The following is a 17731-nucleotide window of genomic DNA, read 5'->3' as shown; positions in this document are numbered from 1 at the left end:
AAACTACAAATAAAAGCCCAAGATGTAGCTCCATCTTTTAGGGATTTTCAAAAGTGTATTGAATGAGGCAGGATCAATTGTGTATGAACAGAAAGAGCCAAATAAATGAGAAGAATGCCATGCTCTAGTTGGAATCCATGTTTGTCTTATATGTGAACTGGTATGTTTTAGGAAGCTTTCCGTTCACTCTTTATGCAATGAAAGATAAGTTGTCTTTTTATTTTCACCAGAGATACTGATAAAAAAAGAGTATGTTCATCACTGTCCCATTACAGTTTTAAAAGTAAAACAGCCCTGTAAATGTGAAACAGAAGGCTAGATCAAAGGAGTTCTAGGTGTCAGAAAAACAAAGTGTATCTTTAAAATAGGTAAGAGAAGAAGAAGAAAAAAAAAAAGTCAATTTGTTTCCTAATTTCTAGACTTAAAGAAACAAATTGAATATTTTGAAGAAAGAAGTCAAAACAACACCTCAGTTTCATGGGTAAATGCAAATAAAGAAAACCACAACCAACCAATACCAAACAGAATGGTGTTTCTTGTGGGCCCTTTCTGAGGATTGCTAGCAACTACTTTTTCAATGTATGTTTTAGTGTTTGTGCCAAGATCTTTAAAGGGAGGGGGAGAGAGAGAGAGAGAGAGAGAGAGGTGCTGTATAAAAGAATCGTCCTTGAGATTTTAAAAACCCATATAAAAACCTCATAGGTAGGGAAATTGACCAGATTTGGCCTTCAATCTTTAGTAATGGATCCAGAGAGAACCTCAGCTTATTTGGATTACGCCTATGCTACAAGTCAAATTCCTGATGAGGAGGAGACCCCCTCCCATGTTCCTTACACATCTATCATTCTTCCCATCTTTTATACAGTTGTATTTCTGACTGGAGTTTTGGGGAACCTTATCCTCATGGGGGCGCTGCATTTCAAACAAGGCAGCCGAAGACTGATTGACATCTTTATCATCAACCTGGCTGCCTCCGACTTCATTTTCCTTGTCACACTGCCTCTCTGGGTGGATAAAGAAGCATCGTCAGGACTGTGGAGGACGGGCTCTTTCCTGTGCAAGGGCAGCTCCTACATGATCTCAGTCAACATGCACTGCAGTGTCTTCTTGCTCACCTGCATGAGCGTTGACCGTTACCTGGCCATCATGCACCCAGCAGTATCCCGGAAATTCAGGACAAGAGACTGTGCGTATGGAGTCTGTGCCAGCATCTGGTTTATCTCCTGCCTCCTGGGATTGCCTACTCTTCTGTCCAGGGAGCTCACCCTGATTGATGATAAGCCATACTGTGCCGAAAAGAGAGCCACTGTCATTAAACTAGCTTGGGCCCTAGTGGCCTTAATTTTCACCTTTTTTGTCCCCTTGCTGAGCATTGTCACCTGCTACTGTTGCATTACAAGGAAATTGTGTGCCCATTACCATCAGTCGGGAAAGCATAACAGAAAGCTGAGGAAATCCATAAAGACCATCTTGATTGTAGTGACAGCCTTCACGTGCTCCTGGCTGCCATTTAATACTTTCAAGCTCCTGGCCATTGTCTCTGGATTACAGCAAGAACACCCTGTTCCCTCAGCTATTCTGCAGCTGGGCATGGAGGTGAGTGGACCCCTGGCATTTACCAATAGCTGTGTCAACCCTTTTATTTACTATATCTTTGACAGTTATATCCGCCGGGCTATTGTGTACTGCTTCTGTCCCTGCCTGAAGAACTATGACTTCGGGAGCAGCACTGAGACGTCAGATAGTCACCTTACTAAGGCTTTCTCCACCTTCATTCATACGGAGGATTTTGCCAGAAGAAGGAAGAGATCCGTGTCACTCTAAAAGGGGCTACGAAATTTCAAGCTCTGTTGCTGGGCTGGGGAGTTAGTTTTGGTGAGCAACAAAGAAGAAAAGTATTGATGATATGATTCATACTGTGTCATAAATATAAGGAAGAGTTAATTTTTTAAAGAGAGGACTCAAAAGTCCCTGTGTTTGTGGATATAATTAGCCCATGTGCAGTTTTCTTTTGGCCTAGTGGACTTATTTGATCTTTGCTAGTCCAGTTCACCAGACAAAATACAACTCATATCTGGTTGAATTCTTAATGAAGACTCCTGCTTGGATCAGTTGCTTTCTTCATGACTGTTGATACTCATTCGAGCCTTTTTTCTCTCTCAAGAACCTGGTATCCTGAGCCACACCACTTTTCATACTGGGTGTCAATTGAATGATATTTAAAGGATTTTGGTCACTTTTATTGAATGAAAAGTGTGGTATCAACACAGGTAGCAAAAAAAGTATACCTGTAAAAAAATATATGATATTACCTGTGCTCTGTAATTAATTGTTCCTGAGTAACTAAGTGCTGGCCTTAATCTTTAAAGCCTTGTATGGTGATTCTTTCTCATTTTCCAAAATAGTCTTTCATCTGGTAATACTTTGGACTGGCAAAAAGCTCATGGGAATAAAATCATCTTTTACTGTGACTATGACTTGGGACTTACTCTACCACTGGGTATGCTAGAATGTGTTAACCAGTAAACAGAAGGCAAGGTTTGACCTTTATTTGCCTTATAATATATTGGTTGAAATATATTTTGTTATAATAGTGTGGTAACTATTTTAATGGGGTTTTACTTAGCTCTTCTGTTTTCATTGCCTTTATAAATTAGGATATGCCTTCATTTTAATTACATGTTTTAAGTATTTAGTTAACTACTTCTCAAGTGAAAATGTTACTACTAATGTAATTAGAGGCCATCAAAGGTTTAGCTCCACCCCAAGTGGAATTAGCATTGTGTACTTTAATTAGAATGCCAATGTTACACATCCCCTATAGTATCATTTGTTCTGTTATAATTTCAGGCAGTGATCTAGTAATGTAAGAAAACCTGATGATCTGTATTCGGCCCAAGAGAAAACTAGAATGCAGATACCGCTAGGATTATACATGGATCTATATCTATATCTATATATATGTCCAAGCCCAAAGACCTTTTCTAAATTCACTTACCTGATAAATATTTATTATATTGACTTGTACATATATCTCTCTTAAACACTTTGAAGTGAAAAATATGTAATTAGCAGAAACCACAAAAGGCTGTGCATTAACAGACTTGCTTTTATAAATACCTTAGATTTAAGAAAAAGTGGGTGATTTATTTTTCTTCTACTGTTGGCCCAACTAAATTATCATTTTACTTCCAAATACTAGGTTAGAAAATAAGAGAAAACTAAGAATCTTTTCAGAGCTAGGTAATGAAATGTAATTAATTTCACAGTCAGAAAATTTTGAGCATCTTCTTATATTATATTCTATTTCCAAAAGACCAAATTCACTGATGTCAAGTCGATTCCAACTCAGCGACCCTATAGGACAGAGCAGAACTGCCTCCATAGAATTTCTAAGGCTGTAAATCTTTACAAAAGCAGAATACCATATATTTCTCCAATGGAGCAGCTGGTGAGTTCGAACCTCTAACCTTTTGGTTAACAGCCAACCACTTAACCACCGGGCCACCAGGGCTCCTCTAACCTATTTAAAAATTGAAAATATAGCTTTTGGTTTATAAATTGGATAATTTCTTTTAATTCTTTATTAAGTAAAAATATAATTTCCTTATCCTAAATATTTTTTTGTGTTATAAAATATATCTAACAACATTTTAATACTAATACTCTAGCAGCATGTTAATAAATTACTATGGTTATGGGGGGGTAAAAAACTGTGCAAATCATAAATAATATCTCTTAGAAAACTTCGAAACTAAATCAAAACAATTGAATAGATATCTCGGGGCTAAAACTAAAACAAAATTCAGAAGATAGAAGACATGCACTGCTTTAAAACTAATCAACAAAAGCATTATCACCAATCATGTAAGCTACTGTTTTTGAGACACGCACTCTTAAAAAAAAAAAAAAAGCTAAATCAGCTAAAGTATTTGTTGGGAAATAATAACACTTTGATTAGTGGTTAGTTCTAGTGTCATCCATAATCTTGAGACTTTGAGAAAGTCGTTTTAATGTTTTTATACTTTAAGTTAGTAATATCTATGTCTATGAAATTCTTAATGATATTGTAAGACTAATAAATATAAATTGATATAAGTAGAAAAGTCACTACTTAAAGCAGTTGAATTTCTACCATTAGTTGCTGAATGTTGCTTAAAAATTCCCAAACTAGAATGTCAAATGATACTTAATCATTCTCATTTAGTAAAGAGTTGATCTTACTTCTCTTTTACCATTTTATCCCTTTAGTTTTTGCTGGGAATATTTAAAATCACATAATAAAAAATTAAATTTTGGGGATTTATAATATGTAAAATCAATATGGTAATTTTATGCTTTAAGAGAGTCTTAGTATATTTTGTACTCATGATATTCTAACAGTGAAAGGAAACATCAATGTAATTTTAGAGATGGTAAAACTCTGATAGAAAAATACTTAATAACTTGACCAAGTTGATATGTCATATATTCCTCTGGTGTGAAATATAATTTAAAATATAATAGCATTAAAGGTTTTATTATCAACTATTTAGTTAAGTCTCATTTTGCATCTTTTGAAAAAAATTAAGGCAAATTTTATTGGTTTTTAATATCAATAATTTCTATTTATATATATGTAGTTACAGATATATAGAGAGACAGACATATATTAACAAATTTTTAAGACTTTCCATATCTACATTAAACAACTCTGAAAGCTACTTTGTGGTAATTTAATGGCTGTCATTATAGAATACCATGGATTGGAATCAACTAGAGAGAAATGAGTTTGCTTTTATTTTTTTATAAAACATATTAACACACCTGTTGCCAAGAATTTCCAGAAAATTAGTCTGGAATACAGTCCAAATACAGTGATGCCTTGCTGTTTACATCCAAAGTTAGAAAAACAAACTAAATTTAGTAAGAGTAAATATCTAAAGAATAATAATATTACTTGTCATTTGCTTAAATAGTCCAAAGTTACCGCTAGAACTTTCATGACAAATATAAAGAGATAATAATCTCCCAAGCATTTTTCAAGTAACTTTGCTTGAATTTACCACAGAAAAGCTCCCCTGTTAAACTCTGGGTAAGATGTTATCTGATAATTTATAACCAATTTATTAAATAGACATACCCTAGGTGCACACAGTAGCAGACACACATTTACTCCACATACAGAAGATTAAAACTAACCTGATACTTCTGGGATTCCCTTTATTTGTCCACCGTAAAGAGTCAAAATCTCCTCTGAGGTGAACATAAGTGACAGTAACTGTCTTAAAAGGAAGCTATGTGCGTGACTGAGGGTGGAATATTACTAAGGGTCACAAGTTAACTTTTAAATAGATACAGAAATGCACAGTAAGATGAATGAAAGAAATCTTTTATGATTCATCTTTGGTCTTCAGATCACTATCCTCCATAGCGATCTCAGAAGTAAGAAATGACTTGCAAGTATGTGTGCCACAGAGAACAGTAAGATTTGATTTTCCTGCAGAGCTCATTCACAAAAGTCAAGCTATACTAAAATAATTACAAATTTACTTCTACAAGAGCCATTGGGATAGACTTCTGTCAAGATGATGGCCTCTATCTCTGCCAGAGAGAGAAGTGCCATCAGAAGAACAGCCAGAGGATGGAGTCCCTGGGTACAGTTACCATGCTCTACTTCTACCTGAAAGGTTGGAGGTTCAAATCCACCCAGACATACCTCAGAAGAAAGCCTTGCTGATATACTTCTAAATAATTAGCCATTGAAAACCACCTGGGGGATGGTCATGGGGGCCATGAAATCAAATGTGTACGAACAATGTGCATCAATCAAATGTGCATGAATTAAAAAAAAAAAAAAAAGAAAAGAAAACCCCCTGGGGCAAAGTTCTACTCCAACACACATGGGATCTCCCTGAGTCAGAATCTACTTAACAGCAAATGGTTGGTAATTCTAACTACTGAAATATTTGCAGTTACATTGCTTTCTATGGACCTTGGCATGAATTGGATTCTGCCTTACAAATGCCTGGGCTTATTTCAAGTTTTATTTGTTTTTTTCCTTTGAGTCAGCCTGTTTTTTGTTTGTTTGTTTGTTATCAATTCCAGTAGTAACAATTACTCTCGTTGTTGTTGTTGTTAGTTGCAATCCAGTCAGCTCCGACTCATAGTGACACTGTACAAAAGAACAAAACATTGCCTGGTCGTGCGCCATCCTCACAATCTTTCCTATACTTGAGCAGTAACAATTATCAAGTAACAGACATTAAGTCTAGGAACAATTATTACTAAATTATATATATTAGTATAACAATCAGTGAACAACTACAGTACCAGAGACCTTGTTTTATATTGAGATATAAAAATTCACCTCAGGATAATTTACCCTTGTCACTTTTTTGTTATCTTTGTTATTTCCTTAACTTATAGTTACATTTTATAAACATATTTGATAAGTAGAAATTGCATCTTAATGTAAATCAACTGCATTAAAAAAGAAAAAACCCTATTTTAAATATTAACGTGTCCATCTGTTAATAAAAATTTTTATGACAAGTTAACTTACAGTTAAATTATAGTGAAATATAAACTCACATAAAATGTCTGTTTATTAATCTAAACATTTGGTGGCAGGAGCTGGGAGACACTAATAAATTCTTGGTTAACTTGTAGGAGTACAAATGTATAAGATTCAAATGCAATTTAAACCTGTAGGAAGATTTTAGTTAGCTACAGGTGGTTAGGTTGAGTTGAAATTAATGTAGGCAAGTTGTCCATTGAAGGGATTAATGACACAATTTTCACATAATTTTTATAATGCTCTGCAAATCTACTCAAGGATTTCATCAGCTTGACACTTCTCAGTGATTTTATTATTTTCTCATTAAGAACATTTTTTCATTTCCTCTCACTCCCTCTTTAAAAATAGTAAGGTCTCATCTCTGAGTACCTCATGTTTGTCAACATCAGTGGGACATTTAACATTTTTATATGCTTGCTCCTAACCATGCCAATTAGAAATATTTCATTTCCATGTTAATGTTAGGTCTAACATTAAAAGAAGTTTTCTTTGCTAACATAACTTTATAATCTATATCCATTTTGCTTTTATATGCAAGGCAAAAAATATAAGACTTTCTTGTGCTGTTCTTTGATCAAATAAAACTTTATACATCAGAAATTTTGTAGACCTAAAGACTCTATTTTAAATTTTTTAAAAACAATTTCTGAGGCAGTCTTCAAGAAGCAAGTTGCTCTTTTCTTTATAGAATATATCAAAACCAAGCCAAACTCACGGCCCTCGAGTCAGATCCGACTCATAGCAACCTCTCCTTGGGTTTCCGAGGCAGTACCACTGCGGAAGTAGATTGCTCAATCTTCTTTCCAAGGAGTGGCTGGTGGGTTTGAACCACCAACCTTCTGTTTAGCAATCAAATGTCTTAGGCACTGGGTTACCGTTGTTGTTGTTGTTATGTGCCGTCGAGTCGGACCCGACTCATAGCGACCCTTCCTTGGGTTTCCAAGGCAGTATCACTACGGAAGTAGATTGCTCCATCTTACTTCCGAGTAGTGGCTGGTGGGTTTGAACCACCAGCCTTCTGGTTAGCAGTCAAGTGCCTTAGGCACTATGCTACCAGAGCTCCTTAGATTACCATAGACCCTTGGTATTTAAGAGATGTTGTTCTGGTTACCTAGTGCCACTCTGACAAGAATATACCACAAATGGGATGGTCTTAACGAACAGGAGTTTATTCTTACAATTTGGAGGTTTTAAGTCCAAGTTCAAAGTGCCAGGCTCTAGGAGCTGGGTGAAAGCCCCTTAACCTTGGGGTCCAGCTCTGCCTCCTGCTCCCAGCCCACTGGAGCTAGAAGCATTTCTTCACTCAGACAGCTGCTGGCTGCTGAGGCTGAGAAGCCCCAAGGTTTACAAGTAAAAAAGGCACAGTTCCAATGTTACCAAACCACATGGCAGGCCATTAACTTAAGTCCATTGTATGTCCCAAGGTCAGCAGAGCATAGCAGGCTGCTGAGCAACGACACGGCTACATGCAGGGTCCAAGCTTGCCATAGGCTAGGGACCATTCCCAAAGCTTCTCCTTATATACAGGAAGCAGACCACATCCCAAAGGCAGCTACTCAACTGCTTGTGGTAGATCCCACCATGGAGTTGATTGCCAGTCTCATTATGGGGAATAACTACCACCAGCTGCTCAGCCACTCAACCAGGCCCAGCCAAGTTGACACACAAACATAAATACCACAGATGTCCATTGCAAAAGTGTCACAAATCTGTAAGCTTACAAATTCCAGTATAATGTATAATTTACTACATACAAATTTAGCAAAGTATGAACTCTTCACAGCTACTACATGATGTGTAGAAAATAACAAACTGAACTGAGATGACAGTCCTGGGTGTTGGGCCTGACTTACTAGTTAAGTGACTCATTCATCTCATCATAAACCCATGGTGTAAGTTTATTCCTTTTATGCCTTGTAGCTGTGGATCCCTTCAAGTAGTCAAAATACAAAAGATTAAACTGTGGATGCAAAGGGTCTACAGTATACAATGCACTATGACTGCCATGCCAAAAAGAGAGAGAAAGAAAAAAAAAAACATTGCCTTCAAGCCGGGTCAGAGTAGACTTCTCCATTGGGTTTGAACAGCCAACCCTTTGGTTAGCAGCTGAGTTCTTAACCACTGTACCACCAGAACTCCTCATGCCAGTCATAAATTTGTTAAATTTCCTTATTGTAACTGATGGGTTCCGAGGCAGGCATATTACATTCATGCACTCACATAACTTCTTTTTATCTCCTGCATTTGTGTGTGTGCACACACACAAACACACAAGCACATGGAGTGCAACTACAACTTAAAAACATGTATTGAATCTTGTTAATATTAAGTCTAAAATACTTGAGTTGAGTATGGCTATAATACAATCATCAGACAGAATACAAGCAAGGGGAAAATAAAGGATGCAAAAACACAGTAAATAGAAAACATAAAATAAAATGACATATGTAAGTATAAATATGTCAGCAATTACAATAAAAATAAAAATAGAATATTAAAATGTTGAATAAGTAAGTAGCAGGCATCACAGTCAACGACTTTATATATGGCACTTTATTAGACTCTGTAGGATCTAAGTGAAGAAGTAGGACTTGTTCCCTCATGGAGTTTACAATCCATGTAGTTACTTATTTTTTTTAATCAAAGAATGAAGTAGTGGCATCCAAGAAGAGATTGATATGAAAAGAGACAACCACAAGTCAAATAAGTTTCTTCAGTCTTTTCCAATGTTTAGGGAAAAGCCCACCCTTAGTTCATAAACAAATCACTTCATTCATGTAACTGTCACTTGTGATACAGTTATTTCCTAAATATAGTTAAATATTTGGGAAATAGATTACTAAATGTTTACATCGGGATCCCCAAGTAAAAATAATTTCATTATCCTTAATGATTTTCAGGCTTAATAGATTATTGAAACACAGCTCATATCTTGAACAGTATTTTCAGCTTAAATTTATTTTCAAATGGCAAACTAAAAAAGATATGCAAAGCAAAGTCGGAAAATCCACACCAACCTTGCGTACAGACAGTGATTTAAAGAGATGCCCTCTCATTTACCCTCAATTTAGAGCAAAACCAAAACTGACGATTCAGTTGGAGAAGTGGTAAATGAGAAATGAAACTTGGCTTGTGGTTTCATTTCTAAAGCAAACATACATATCCAGAGAGGCTGTCTTTGAAGATGGATGGAAACGACTAGTTCAGTTCTAATGAGAAATATGTTCATGCAATGTTGACCTGACTTGTGTGCATTAATAAAAATAGTCTAAAATTTAAAAAATTATCATTGAATTGGAATAAAGCCTTAATGCAAAAATTCACAATTTATGCAGACATTAGGATTTCAAATCACAATAATCTCCTTCTATAATTCAAAAACAGGAAAAAAAAATATTGCCAATAAATTCAGTAAAAGATTCAACATTATAACCAACAGTAATCAAATTAAAATAACAAAATTTAACTTTTTCCTGTTAAATTGACAAAGATTTATACATGAAATACTAAGGCTGACCAGGATTGTTGGTATGAGGTATGCAGAAGGCTTCTTGGAATATATTATGATTAAATATTCAAGAGCAAATTTAGAACATATATCAAAAATAATTCCATTTTGAGGATGTTACCCTGTGAAAATGGCTATGTACAAAGGTATATGTACAGGCATTTTTATTGCAGCATTGTTTGTAAATGTTGTTTTTAGGGACCATCGAGACAGCTCCAACTCATAGCAACCCTCTGTACAGCAGAATAAAATACTGCCCAGGCCTGTGCCATCCTCACAATATTGCTGTTTGAACCCATTCCTGCAGCCACTATGCCAATCCATTTGATTGACAGTCTTCCTCTTTTTCATTAACCTTCATATTTAGCAGGCATAATATCCTTCTCCAGGGATGGTCCCTCCTGATAACATGTCCAAAGTACATGAGATGAGAGCTCGCCATCCTTGCTTCTAAGGAGCATTCTAGCTGTACTTCTTCCAAAATAGATTTGTTCATTCCTCTGGTAGTCCATGGTATATTCGATATTCTTTGCCAACAACATAATTCAAAGGCATCAATTCTTCCTTGGTCTTTCTTATTCGTTGTCAAGCTGTCACATGCATAGAGGTGACTGAAAATACCATGGGTTGAGTGAGGCGCCCTTAGTCCTTAAGGTGACATGTTTGTATTTTAACACTTTAAAGAGGCTTTTTTTCAGTATATTTGCCCAATGCAATATGTTGTTTCATGTCTCGACTGCTTCTTCAATGGGTATTTATGGTAGATCCAAGTAAAACAAAATCCTGGACAACTTCAATCTTTTCTCCATTTATCATGATTTTGCTTATTGGTCTAGTTGTGAGGATTTTTGTGTTCTTTATATAAAGGTGTAATTCACATTAAAGCTGCAGTCTTTGATCTTCATCAGAATGTACCTCAAGTCCTCTTCACTTTCAGCTGCTAAGATTGAGTCATCTACATACTGCAGATTTTTATTGAGTCTTCCTCCAATCCTGATGCTATGTTTTTCTTCATATAGTCCAGCTTCTCAGATTAAATAACAATTTAGAAAAGATACAACCCTGAAGCACAGCTTTCCTTATTTTAAACTATGCAGTATTCCCTTGTTCTATTTGAACAACTGCCAATTGGTCTATGTACAGGTTTCACATTTAAATGTTTTGGAATTCCTATTCTGCCCAATGTTATCCATAATTTGATATGATCCACACCCTCAAATGCCTTTGCATAATCTATAAAATACAGATAAACATCTTTCTGGTATTCTCTGCTGTCAGCCCATCTAACGTCAGCAATGGTATCCCTCATTCCACATTCTCTTCTAATTCTGGCTTGAATTTCTGGCAGTTCCTTGTCAATGTACTGCTGCATCCATTTTTAGTTATCTTTAGCATAACTTTGCTTGCCTGTGGCATTAATGACATTGTTCAATAATATTCTCATATTGTCAGATGACTTATATCATTGGAATGGGCATGAATATGAATCTCTTCCAATTGGTTGGCCAGGCAGCTGTCTTCCAAATTGCTTGGCATAGACAAGTGAACATTTCCAGTATTACATCCTTCTCATGAAACATCTCAATTGGTATTTTGTTAATTCCTGGAGTCTTGTTTTTTTCCAATGCCTTCAGTGCAGTCTGGACTTCTTCCTTTAATACCATCCGTTCTTGATTATGTGCTACATCCTGAAATGGTTGAATGTCAATGAATTCTTTTTGGTACAGTGACACTGTGTGTATTATTATTATTATTATTATTATTTTGATGCTTTCTTTGTTCAAGTTTTTGCACATAGAATCCTTCAATCGTGCAACTTGAGGTTTGAATTTTTTCGTCAGTTCTTTCAGCTTGAGAAATGCTGATCATGTTCTGCCCTTTTGGTTTTCTAAGTCCAGGTCTTTGTCTCATTTGTCTGTCTCTCATTATAATATTTTACTTTGCCTTATCAAGCTGCCCTTTGAATTTTCTGTTCAGCTCTTTTACTTCATCATTCTTTCAGTTTACTTTAGCTATTCTCCATTCAACAGCATGTTTCAGAGTCTTTTCTGTCATCCATTTTGGTCTTTTTTCCTCCTCTGTCTTTTTAATGACCCTTTTCTTTCTTGAAGTAAGGTGTTCTTGATGTCATCCTATAATTCATCTGGTCTTTTGTCATTCATGGACAATGTATCAAATCTATTACTGAGCTGGTCTATAAACTCAAGTGGGATATATTCAAGGTTGTATTTTGGATCTCTTGAACTTGTTTTAATTTTTCTTCATTTTCAGCTTGAACTTGCATGTGAACACTGATGGTCTGTTCTGCAGTCAGCCACTGGCCTTGCTGGAACTGATGATAGAGAGATTCTCCATTGTCTCTTTACACAGATGTAGTCATTTTGATTTCTGTATATCCCATCTGGAGAAGTCCATTTGTATAGTTGCCGTTAATGATGTTGAAAAATGGTATTTCCAATGAGTAAGTAATTAGTGTTGCCAAATCCTATAATGCAATTTCTGGTGGTGTTTCTATTAGCAAGGCCTTATTTTCCAGCTACCAATCCTTCTTCTTTCTTTTCATGTTCCAATCCTTCTTCTTTCTTTTCATGTTCTTTCTTTTCATGTTTTTCATGTTTTCTTTCTTTTCATGTTCCAATTACCAGTATATAATTATCAGTGCATCTTCACGTTTAACCAATATCAGACTGCAGAAGTTGTTAAAAATCAATATCTCCATCTTTGGCATTAGTGGTTGATGCATAAATTTGAATAATATTCATATTAACTAGTCTTCCTTACAGGCAGTATGGGTATTTTCCTATTATTGACAGCATTGTATTTCAGGATAGATCTTGAAATGTTTTTTGATGATGAATGTGACACCACCGCTCTTCAATATGTCATTCCCAGAATAATAGAACATATGATTTTTCTATTCAAAATGGCCCATACCAGTCCATTTTAGCTCTCTAATACCTAGAATATCAATCTTCAAGAGTTCCCTTTCATTTTTGACACAGTGGAAAAGAAAACAGTTTGAATACTTTCAAAGCAGTTTGTTAAATATTACACATTCCAGATTTTAAACGAGCAGTGACAAGTTGATCATTCCAGTTTTATTGTTAACTGCTGTCAAGTTGGCCCCTGATTCGTGGTGACCCCTGCACAGTGTACTGAAATGCTGCCTGGTACTACACCATCCCCATGATCAGTTGTGGACTAGGTTGTTGTGATCCTCACAGTTTTCATTGGCTGATATTTGGAAGTAGAGTGCCAGGTCTTTTTCCCACTCTTTCTTAGCCTAGAAGCTCCACTGAAACCTAGTCAACATCACAGCAACACAAAAAACCTCCAGTGACGAATGGCAGAGGCTGGCCATTGGCCAAGAATGGAATTCAGGTCTCCTGCATGGAATGTGAGAATTCTACTACTAAACCCTTCCTCCATGGTAGATACTAGAACCTTAATAAAGGATAGTTGAGAAATGTTCCCATTTTATAGGTGAAGAAAATAGAACTCAAAAGAAAAAAGAAAAGAAAAACAGATTTCATGAAATTATTAATGAATTGAACCAAATTGAAGCTCAGTCCAAGGGTATGAGATTCCAAACCTCATACACTTTAAACTTTACCTTTTTATTTGTCTGATACCCAAATTCGGTGACAGATTCCATTAACTTCACAGCCTTCCCTTAATTTACTTTTCTTTCCTCTTCAATGATTACAGTAGCTTATAAAATTCAAACTGTATTTGATATACTTTATTGATGTGAATGTCTGAAATAACCAAGCCTTTAGCCTATTTGTGACTGATAACAAAGAAGACACTGCCTGAAGGAAGAGGAAGTCCAGTTTATCAAAAACAAAATTTAAAAAAATGTTTCCTTGTAACATGATCTCTTAAATGTAATTTATCATGAGTGGCATCTCCTATCGCTTCTGATGGTCATCAAAAAACTTTATCTAGTCAATTCAAATGTATGTTGTATGCAAGAAATGAATGTTATCTCTAACCCAAACCTAGATTAAAGGATAGTAGCACATTTGGCAGTGGCCCTTAAGGAAAACTTTTTTTTTTTTTTTTTTTTGAGAGTAGACTTGTTTAAGACTAAGTATGCTTTTTTCAACTTTAAAATAGAGAATGCTAAAATAAATGTCACATCTGGGATTTCTTAAAATATTAGTATTTCAGTATACTTTTGGGCTCTTCTTCCTCAAAAGGAAGTTTGTTTTTAATTGCAAGTTCAATTTTAAATTTAGTATCCTTTACTTTAGAATTATTTAAATTATCACAAAGCTATATAAAACTAAAACTCAATCTAATCGTGTCTCCACATATCAAATAGAGCAAGTCATTGTTTTTGCTCAAAGCTTCCAATTGACTTTTACTAAATTGGCCTGTCCATTGAGTTGAAAGTCAGTTTAGTTTGTATATATAGACATAGTTTTCATTTACTTTTACATATTTCATCTTTTCCATTAAAATCAATTAGAATTAGTTGGGCAGGATAATAGCTTATTGACAGCAGGGAGGGGTTTTTTTTATGAGTTTTACTGTTTATTCGAATTACTCTGTTCTTAAATATTTGCAAATAATATATTTCTAGAAAAATTCAGATAGATTAAAGTGAAAAATTTTTAAATCAAAGAATGGATTTTTTCGTCTGAGCAGTCATACAAGGAAGAATGTTGACTTTTAAAGATCTCTTTACTAAAAGTGTTCTGGTCTCAATCATGTTTGAAGATTGCTCACTAAATTTTCAGGCAAGGAGAACACTGGCCTGAAGTCACCATTACAATTTTCAAGTATAACATTACAACTCCCATTCCAAGAAAAATACACAAGGGAAGATTATTTATGACAAGCATCTACCATGCTCATTGTAGTAATACACAGTCACAAAAAGGAGACTAAGAAGAATAAAGTCTATTTATAGAGTACTTAACAACAACAACAACATTTAGTACTAAAGAACTGTTAAATGATTCACATATATGATCTTATTTCATTTTTAATCCATTCATCAAAGCTTAACCTGCCTCATTATCATGTTAAATCTCAACCCAAGGGTGTGTAATTTAGCTTGCAAATATCGCCTTTCACCCAGAGTCATGCTATCGCTAGGTCAGCAGCTAGTAATCAACAGTAAAGGAAGGACCCAACTCTGGCATCACAAACTTCCTGACCAACTGTTTTTTTTCAAAAACTTATATTTCTACTCCCCTTATCTCATTGGGTGGAACCTTGAGAAACTCTCTAAAGAACACTGTGTATTCCTTTAAAGAAACATTGCATCTCCTAATGAATACTGTTCATTCTTTCAGAGAAATGCTGTGTATTCCTGCCATGTGAGGGCACTGACCCAATGGGAGAGAAAAAGGATTGTGCCTGCTGTCCCTTCCCTGTTCCTACACCTTTGGATAACCTTGCCAAGGGTGGCTGCCGCAAAGGTATTGCCTCAGCCATAATCCATCTTCAGGTGAATGAACCACCTCTACCTTAACTTCGGGAGCTCTGGTAGCATAGTGCTAAGGCGCTTGACTGCTAAACAGAAGGCTGGCAGTTCAAACCCACCAGCCACTCCTCAGAAGGAATGTTGGGCAATCTACTCCTGTAGTGATACAGCCTCGGAAACCCAAGGAGGGGTTGCTATGAGTCAGGTCCGACTCCACGGCACATTAACAACAACAGCAGTAAGGTCGGGAAAAGCTTTAGTGGTTTTTAATGTGTTAAATGGCATTTTTCCTTGTTTTACATTCAAAGACAGAAAATGAGAAACCAGAAGAAACCTCTTGTGGCCTTAGAAACAGTTTAAAGATTCAGTTAAATTAAGACTGAAATTCAGTTTAACTTAATGTGTCAAATTGCAAATGGAATTTTGGTTCTCTGCATTTTCAAGTTTGCAACAAGTGTTTACAATATTTTATGTAATGCAGGAATATCACAATGTGCATAACTGACTTAAAACTCATTTATATAAATTATTATAGAATACAATACAAACATCTCTCTCAAAGGAATTGTTTAAATCATCTAATTCAAGCCACTTATTTTTCAAATGAGGAAACTAAGAGAAGTGAATCTTATCCAGTAGCAAAATTGCATTGGGATTTTTAGAATCATGGAGCTGGTACACATGGGTACAATTACCAGAATTGTTAAGATATTGATATATTTCTGTTCCAGTTGGTAAACAGTCACTGTCTTGACTCTTCTAAGTGCCCACTCACCCCAATTATGGCCTCTTGTAGCCTTCCCTAGAAGCTCGTGGAGCTCTTCAACATCTGGCACCTAAGGGGTTCATACATTCTGGAAGCCAGGCTCCTGTTTCTGATTCATTGGTGCTCAAGATGGTGCAGGTGGCTAAATACTTTTTGTATCACCCCAGATATGGTGGATTCATTGGTTGACCCAGCATCCATTCTTAGTCTTTCTTTTTTCTAACAATAACTCAGGACCCCTCAGCTAGTCATCTACTCACTGTTTTCCACAAGTGTTTTGGCAAAAGTTGAACCCACTCTCAGCCCTGTGGCAAAACCGTTAGACTTAAGGCCTCAATACGTTCCACTCCACTGGCCAGCGTCATTAGCTTGGAGTAAGCATGTGACATCAAGCAGTTTAGAATGGCTCTCTCCCACTGGATCCTACTGAATTTTGCAACTACTCTAGTAATATCAAATGAGCTCCGGTGGCATAGTAGGTAAGGCATTTGGCTGATAACCAGAAGGCCTGCTGTTCTAACCCACCAACTGTTCCAGGAGAGAAAGATAAGGCAAACTTCTGTAAAGATTTACAGCCTTGGAAACCCAATAGGGGTAGCTACAAGTCAGAGTCAACTCAATGGCAGTGGGTTTTTTGTTTGTTTGTTTGTCTTATTAACATCAAGGGAGCCAACCTTATATTGAAGTTAACATAGTAGTTGTTGTTGTTGTTATGTGCTGTCGAGTCGGACCCGACTCATAGCGACCCCTCCTTGGGTTTCTGAAGCAATATCACTACGGAAGTAGATTGCCCCATCTAACATAGTAGTTAGCAAAGAGAAAAAACAGAAAAACAACACAACACAATAATAATAATAATAATAAAATAAATAAAACACTAGATCCTTGCTGGCATTGCTGAGCTCCAAGATCAGCCAACCCTGAAGCCCTCCCTACATCTGGATTTTCCAGTTACTTGAAATATTAAGGGGCCTAATTCATACACTGGGACCCCAGAAAAGTTTTGCCAAAATTCTGTCTCTGCTTGCAAACCTTTTCAGGCCCACTGACTTTTCTGCTTACTCTTTGGGAAAAGTTTAAAGCATACACACAATTCAGAAAATAAAGAACAATTTCTGTTCTTTCTTTCTCCTAACCATTCACCTACTCACCAGCTGCCAGAGAATAGATGGGATAGAGATAGGGTTATGCAATTTAGTAAATAAAAAAACACAAATAACTTTGAATTTCAGAGAGACAACGAATAATTATTTTAGTATAAGTATGTCCCAAATATAGTATGTGTGGTAGTTATGTTTGTGTGCCAACTTGGCTGTGCCTGGTTGAGTGGCTGGGCAGGTGGTTGTAGTTATTCCCCATGATGAGACTGGTACTCATCTCCATGGTGGGATCTACCACAAGCAGCTGAGTAGCTGCCTTTGGGATGTGGTCTGCTTCCTGTATATAAGGAGAAGCCTTGGG

The 17731-nt window shown here is 36.1% G+C and overlaps 1 protein-coding gene across 1 annotated transcript; it reads left to right on the top strand.

The window, feature by feature from the left end:
• Positions 1-741: 741 nt before the first annotated feature.
• GPR15 (G protein-coupled receptor 15) lies at positions 742-1824 on the top strand. Its single transcript, XM_007945798.2, has one exon. It carries the CDS (start codon positions 742-744, stop codon positions 1822-1824), a length of 1083 nt encoding a protein of 360 aa, XP_007943989.1.
• The last annotated feature ends 15907 nt before the right edge of the window (positions 1825-17731 follow it).

Source organism: Orycteropus afer, unplaced genomic scaffold (genome assembly GCF_000298275.1).
Source record: "Orycteropus afer afer isolate SDZICR_OR568_19922 unplaced genomic scaffold, OryAfe1.0 scaffold00143, whole genome shotgun sequence".
Classification (NCBI taxonomy): domain Eukaryota; kingdom Metazoa; phylum Chordata; class Mammalia; order Tubulidentata; family Orycteropodidae; genus Orycteropus; species Orycteropus afer.
The sequence above is the reverse complement of the archived record's forward strand: the minus strand, read 5'-3'. Positions and strand labels throughout refer to the sequence as shown.

Bases quoted from the DNA above. Each gene is read 5' to 3' on its own strand.
- GPR15 (XM_007945798.2), top strand. From the start codon at position 742: ATGGATCCAGAGAGAACCTCAGCTTATTTGGATTACGCCTATGCTACA.